The sequence below is a fragment of the Lathyrus oleraceus genome, chromosome 5 (assembly GCF_024323335.1).
Source record: "Lathyrus oleraceus cultivar Zhongwan6 chromosome 5, CAAS_Psat_ZW6_1.0, whole genome shotgun sequence".
Taxonomy (NCBI): domain Eukaryota; kingdom Viridiplantae; phylum Streptophyta; class Magnoliopsida; order Fabales; family Fabaceae; genus Lathyrus; species Lathyrus oleraceus.
The window spans coordinates 57499269-57507157 of NC_066583.1; the positions used below are offsets into that span (position 1 = coordinate 57499269).

The 7889-nt window shown below is 35.1% G+C and overlaps 1 protein-coding gene across 1 annotated transcript; it reads left to right on the top strand.

Annotated features, from left to right (window-relative positions):
- The first annotated feature begins 5462 nt into the window (after nt 1-5462).
- Nucleotides 5463-6110, top strand: LOC127078711 (uncharacterized mitochondrial protein AtMg00810-like). The gene has a single exon (XM_051019143.1). It carries the CDS (start codon nt 5463-5465, stop codon nt 6108-6110), a length of 648 nt encoding a protein of 215 aa, XP_050875100.1.
- The last annotated feature ends 1779 nt before the right edge of the window (nt 6111-7889 follow it).

A 7889-nucleotide genomic window follows, 5' to 3' on the forward strand; every position in this document is an offset into this window, starting at 1 on the left:
GATGACCCAAAGAGAAAAAATGTTCTTAAGAACCATATGAACAACTTTCATGTTCATCAAAAATTGATTTGAATCTTGGAAGGTCATCATCCATTTCAATACATTATAGGTCATTTTGACTGAAACCCTAATTTTAGGTCAACTTCCCAAGGACATAACTCCTTCATTTTTCATGATTTTGAGGTGGGATCAAATGCATTGGAAAGCTTAAGATGTTTAATTAATTTGTCATGTTGAACAAATTTTCATAATCCTAAAATAAGTACATGTGATAATGCCAAACATTATAGGTCACTTTGGACCAAAGGCATTGAAATGTGAAAAAGTCCAACTTCAAGTGCCCATAACTTTCTCATCAAAAATCCAAATGATGTAACATTTAAGTCCAAATTGATTGTATTGAAAATATCTACAACTTTGATGTTAAAGGTTTTGTCATTTGAGGCTTGCATCATTGAAACAGAAGGGCTTGAAGTTGGTCCATTTTGGAAAATTTCACATGCACATGTTTTGCACCTTGAACTTTATGACCAATTTTCACTAATTTCCCAATTCCAAATGGAGTTTTGTCCAACATAAAAATTGATCCTCATATCAAAACCTTTCCAACCATTACCCACAAGGCCATGTTTCATTTTGGTATGAGGTATTTTCGAAGAGGAGAAAATTTTGGTGCAATTATGGAAACCTTGTTCAAACTTCATGCACACTCATTTGCAATCATATCTGCACGTCCATTTCAGATTAATGTGACTTAAGCTTGCATTTCCAATTGGATTTGGGCCCTCCATGCGCCTGTATAGGCCCATGCATGGAGGCCCTCATCACTCATGCACATGAAATTCTCATGCCTTGCATTGCCATTTGCTTTAAATAAAGCTATATACCTTCGTCAGAAACCAACCTTAAGGCGCCTCATATGCTGCAGAAATCAATCCAAACCTCACTCTAAAGGAATTGTGCAATTTCACTTCCATTTTTCAGATCCAATTTTCAACTTCATTGGTTGATTATTGGACTTAAATTCCTTAGCCTTGCTCCATCTCCATCTCAAGAACACACTGCAATCAAGAGTTGTGAAGGATCGTGCTCCATAGATCTGCATTTCTAAGGTTGATGATCAAACTTTTTTCTTCGAAACTCACTGTTTATAGCTCATTTCTTGTGTTTATTGGTTTGGCTGAAGTCCTCTCATAAGAGGCATTTGAATTGTGCATTTAATTTTGTAAATCCATGAAGTTCAGATTGAACACCATGATTTTCTCTCTCCGATTTCTCTTTCTATGAGAGTCTAGAGGAGAAACCAATGGTACAGGGGTGATGTACATCACCCCAGCTTTCCAATGATATGAGGATCGCTTCATTTGGTTAAGTTTTCCATACCTGCAAATGTCACCGGAATCCTTGAGCTCGCCGGAGAAGACGGTGGTGTACACCACCGTCCCCTTGCCAGATTAAATCCAGGCCATTGATCTCATTTTCCAGTTTAAATCCTAGCCATCAGATCTTATGACTTTTATTAAATCTTTGTGTTGCTCAGTTGACTGAGGACCATCATGCGCGCGCATCTCTCCTCCCTTGGATGTGCCACCTCAATTAATGAGGTCAATCCAACGTGCCTGATTTTTTTGCCTTTTCTGATTTTCTATTTTATTTTCCATTATTTCATTTTAAATTCCAAAAATCATAACTCTTTCATTTTAATTCCAAAAAATATGGGACCAATTGCATTATTTCGCTTTTTAATTCTAGTTTCTGAATATGATTTTTAATATTTTTTATTTTGTCATTTGATATTTTTTGTGAATTTTCTCTTTTCTGGTTATTTTTAATTCATTTTAAATAGTTTCCAATATTCAAAAAATACAAAAATATTTCCTAACCTCTTTGAATGATGATGAATCTATGAAAAATATTCTCATCAATTTATTAATTGATTTGAGATTTATTTAAGATTTTAGTTCAATTAGGTTATTTTTTATTCATTTTTAATTGTTAAAAATAGTTGCTGGTTTCTAAAAATGCTGAAATTTTTTGTCAAACTTTGTTTGACCTTGTTTGAACTTAGGATGATCCATTTGGACTTTTCAAAGTTGATTTGAAATGGATTTGAAGTTTAACCTTTAATTGTTTATTTTAATTCAAGTATTATTTTAATTTTAAAAAATACCAAAAATATTTTATTTGTTTCTTGACTTTTAAGTTTCATTTTGCTTCTGTTTGCTATGGTTTGACCTTGAATCCGTTCATCTTTGGTCAATGTGCTTTGCTTATTTCATTTGAAGTTCAATTCATGTATATTCTTATTCATCTTCTTCTTCATCTTTTTCTTTTTTATCAATGAGTTAGAGATTGGTGGTTAGCCTTGACATATGGGAGGCTTAACCTTCCTTGATTCAAATCTAATTCATCTTGATCATAGATCAAGTGAATGGCTTTGCATTGAGGATAGGTTGCTTCTTGGTCAAGCAAAAAACCTAAATCAATACAAGATCATTCTTCTTTTCTTTTGGCATGGCAAGTTGTAGGAGCTTGGCTTACTAGTCATGGTCTCTAACTTGTGTTTGTTGCCTATATTTTTATTGACCGACCTCAGATAGGTGTGACTACTACATTAGTCCACTTACGATTGCTTAACATAACGCTAAATTGCCTTATGGCACACTAACACTAACTATTGACCATTAACTTTTAATTCAAGTCATTTAATTCTTGCAATTTACTTTTATGCAATTTAATATTGTTCATTAATTCATTTGCTTTTGCCCTTTGCTCACTTGAGCTCATGTTTATGTTTATGCAATTTGCCTTTTGCTCACTTGAGCACATAATTATGTATATACTATTGTGCTTCTGTTTTGTTTTGATTGTTGTGAACCAAATGCAAAATGGACAAAAGGACTTAGATTCTAGGACATTCCCTATGCAAAAGTGGAGTCAAAGAGCAACTAGGCCTCATGCCTTTAGAATGTTATAAAAGAAGAAATAATGTCAAAGAGCAACTAGGCCTCATGCCTTTAGAATGCTTAATCTTGAAGATGAACTTGAAAGGATTCTAATTTATAAACTCACTCTTGTCCATTCTTCATTTGTTTTGTGGAACTTTTTGATTTGTGTGTTCTTGTGCTAGGGATCCCAAACAATGAGCCAAGTAGAAGAGCCATTGTCATGATCATCCAAAGTGAGAGATACAAAAGCCATTGGAAGATTCCTAGGAGTAGGCATGGCAACGGGGCGGCCCGGGGACGGTTTTTACCTCCCTTAAACCCAAACCCGAATCCCTAAACAATCCCCGTTCCCCACCCCAAACCCAAACGGGGATGGAGAATCAAAACTCAAACCCATCCCAAACGGGTTCGGGTTGGGTTCGAGTATCCCCGCCCCGCCACCATTCATTTAGTGAATGATTTTTTTTAGTAAAAATAGTTATTTTTTCCAAAATAAAGTTACAATACAAATAATAAAATAAAATAATATAAAAATATTTCATACATACATTTCAGATATTTTAAATAATAAATTCAAATTAAAATATCAAAATATTGATCACATATTTAATATTCTAAATTACCAAAAATAAATAATAATATACATAATGAAATAAACGGGGCGGGTTCGGGGACAGGTTCGGGGTGGGTACTAGTGTCCCCATTGCCCGACCCGTCCCCATATTTTAAAATCGGGGCAAACCCAAACCCAAACTCAGTCAAAGCGAGTTTTCCCCGTCAACTTCGGGGCGGGTTCGGGTGGGTGCCCGCGGGTACGGGTAATGTTGCCATGCCTACCTAGGAGCTTGATTGTGTCATTGATTGCTTGAGTTATTTGCTTATTTGCTTGCTTATTCTAAAGGATGGGAGCTACTTGGATCATCATTATGATCTCAAGAAGGGAACTCCATTGTGGTTTTATTTCTCTTCCTTCATCTTTGTATGTTTAGGACCTTAGCCATTCATCTTCTTTCCTCCACTCTAACCTAAGCCAAAACTTTTGTGCAAACATTAACATTTGTTTTCAAAATTAGAAACCTAAGCACTATGCTTTTGATTTTCCAAACTTCTTTTCATAACACTTATTTTGAATTGAATTCTAAGTCAACTTTGACCATACTTTGTAAATACTTTTCATTGGTAAATACAACTCACTCAATTGTTTTTGTGGTTTCAATGGCCACTTTTGCCAAAGCTTTTCATAAACATTAGCTATTAGGTTTGAGTTATCCTTGAGGTTGATATAATACTCACCTATATCCTTAGTGATGGACCATAAGACTTCCATGTTTATTATAGGGTTAACCCCTCACTAGCATGTTGAAGCTCTCCTCACATGGTGGATTTGTGGTTTTAGGTTGAGTTTTCTCCCTTTGATAACAAAAGACCTTAAGGCTTTTGGACCAATCAATTCACCAACTTATTTTGAGATTTTTACCCCGAACTACGAGGTTTTGATCCTAATCTTTTTTTAAGATGGTACGTAGGCAGTGGGTTTATCCATTCAAACACAAAATTGTAAATAATTTGTACATTCTTCTCTCATCTTCCCAATCATGTTTGCACAAATAATTTTCCACAAATACCAACCTACCTTACAACAATTGTGAAAAGGGCTCCCTAGGAGTACCTAGGATGTTTTGGGTGCTTAAAACCTTCCCATTGTATAACCAACCCCCTTACCCAGATCTCTGACATTTTTATTAGTTTTTGATTTGATAAAACTTCTCGGTTTTTGTTCGCTTTCTAACCTTTCCTTTGGATAAATAGAAGTGTGGTGGCGACTCGAATTGTATGACTTACTTTTGATTTAGTCAATAAATCTAAAGGTAAAGAATACCTCGTTACACTACCCTCAATAAACCAACAATCATCATCTCCTACCTTTTCGATCAACACGCCCATTACAATAAACTCTCCATCACCACCATCAATTCAACCGCATCCACCTCCACCTACACAATACAATCTGAATTTGATGCTCTTATTCGAAATAAGACGTGGGCTTTAGTTCCTCGTCCTTGTGATATTAATCTTATTCGATATATGTGGATTTTTAGGCATGAGAAAAAATTTGATGGCTCCTTTGAGCGTTATAAGGCTCGTCTTGTAGGTGATGACAGGTCACAGGTTGCAGGTGTGGATTGTGATGAAACTTTTAGCCCCGTGGTGAAACCCGCTACCATTCAAACAATGCTTACCATTTCTCTCTCCAAATCCTGGCCCATTCATCAACTGGATGTCCAGAATGCCTTTTTACATGGTGATCTTCATGAGACTGTTTACATGCATCAACCATTGGGTTTCCGCGACCTCCGCCGTCCAGATCATGTATGTTGATTGAAGAAGTCATTGTATGGTCTCAAGCAAGCGCCTAGGGCATGGTACCAACGTTTTGTTGACTATGTCGTCACCATTGGCTTTCGCCATAGCACATCAGAACATTCCCTCTTCATATATCGACAAGGTTTAGACATGGCCTACATTATGCTGTATGTAGACGACATCATCCTCATCACCTCCACTCAGGTCCTCCGCCAATCAATTATGTCATTCTTAGCATCTGAGTTTGCAATGAAGTATTTGGGCCCTCTGAGTTACTTTATGGGTATTGCAGTATCTCGTCATCCCGATGGCATATTTCTCAGTCAAAGCACTTATGCTTCAGAGATCATTGAACGTGCTAGCATGACGTCTTGTAAACCATCAGCCACTCCTGTTGACACTAAGCCGAAACTTAGCACCTCCTCCGGCACTTCTTATGAGGATTCCTCCTTGTATCGGAGTCTTGCAGGGGCCCTAAAGTATCTCACCTTCACTCAACCTGATATATCATATGATGTTCAACAAGTTTGTCTTCACATGCATGCCCCTCGCACGAAACACATGCTTGCTCTTAAGCGCATTTTGCGCTATGTTCAGGGAACCTTACATTTTGGACCACACTTACCCCCATCTCCCATTACAAAACTTATCTCCTACACTGACGCTGATTGGGGTGGATGTCCTGACACCAAACGTTCTACATCTGGTTACTGTGTTTTTCTAGGTGACAACCTTATTTCCTGGTCTTCCAAAAGGCAGCCAACTCTCTTCCATTCCAGTGTTGAAGTCGAATATTAGGGGGGGGGTGCCAATGTTGTCTCACAATCTTCTCCTGAAACTCCATTTTCCTATTCCTCAAGCCACTTTGGTGTATTATGACAATGTTAGTGGGATCTATCTATCTGGTAATCCTGTGCAGCATCAGCGCACTAAGCATATTGAGATGGACATTCATTTTGTTCGGGAAAAGGTAGCTCGTGGTCAAGCTCGCGTCCTTCATGTTCCCTCAAGACATCAGATCGCAGACATCTTCACCAAAGGACTTCCTCATATTCTCTTTGATGATTTTCGGACCAGTCTAAGCGTCTGTGAACCTCCCGCTTCGACTGCGGGGGTGTGATAGAATAAAATATTTTGTTATAATTAGTCATAATTAGTTTCCTATAATTATGTTGTATCATAATTAGATAGTTTACCAAATATTACAATTGACGTATATATATATATATATATATATATATATATATATATATATATATATATATATATATATATATATATATATATTATATTCAGATCAATGAGAAGGACATGATTTCCATTATCTTACAAAATATATATATATATATATATATATATATATATATATATATATATATATATATATATATATATATATATATATATATCTATCCATTTCATATCATATCATTTTTTATATTAATATGTTTGTAAATTAATTAATTAAAATTATAACCAACTATATCTTTGAGGTATAGATAATCAAGATACTCGATTAAATTAAGGATAATTTTAGATTTAAGATTAATTAGTTCATACAAATGTTCCAACGAGAATAACGTTCGAAATGAATGAAATTGTTACTAAAATTTATTTTCTAAAAAGGAAAATGTTGATAAAAACTGTAGAGAACAAAAATATGATCATTCCAACAAAATTTAAGTTGGAGTTGGTGATGCATAGGAAAAATATTAGTACCCCTACGAAGTCCATTTAAATAAATGATTATTGTCCAAAAGAAAGTTGTTAACCTTATTATATTTGATTTCTTCTAGTTATTAAACACGAAGAATCACATATTTACGTGAAAGGAAAAAAATTATTAGGGTGTTTGATAAAATTTTACTCTTGCTCATACAAGTATCTTCTGGTGCGATGGAAAATTCAAAGTTGTGTAGTTCTTGGTAAAAAATCTTGTGAGTTGAATGATTTTAAAGAAAATGTTTTGATCACGTTAGAGCGAAAAAAATGTTGTTTGTTTGTCATGTTAGTGCCGATAAGCGTCGTTTGTAGACCAGGTGAAAAGATAAAACATAGCTTGTTAGTTGTGGTTATTTTTAAGAGAAAGACGAGCATTCAAACTAAAACAAGTCGTACAACTTGTGCTCGTTTACTCTATGGTTTACTCAAGGATAAAAGGATGTGCATCCGGTTATTTCATTTTTAATTTGATTTTTGTTTGTAAAAGAAAAGATTTAAAACGAATCAAGTTGTATTCTTTTAAATGAGGGCAAGCGTCGAACAAGTAAGTTGTACAACTTGTGTCTGAGTACTCGAGGATTAAAGGCATGTACATCCAATTAATCATTTTTAATCTGATAAAGAAAAGACTCAAAATAAAAGTTATTAATTATTATTTTTACAAGAAGACGAGCAGTCGGACAAATAAATTGTACATACAACTTGTATCCAAATACCTAATGATGACAAGGACGTACATTCGATCCATCCCTTTTTGATCCAATTTTAATTTCTAAAAAAATGACATTGAAACAATCAAATTGTGACAACTTCCGTCTTAAAAGCTCAACGATTAAAATATAGATATGTCTAATT

What these genes read in the sequence shown, in the direction of transcription:
- LOC127078711 (XM_051019143.1), top strand. Translation starts at nt 5,463, where the DNA reads ATGGCCTACATTATGCTGTATGTAGACGACATCATCCTCATCACCTCC.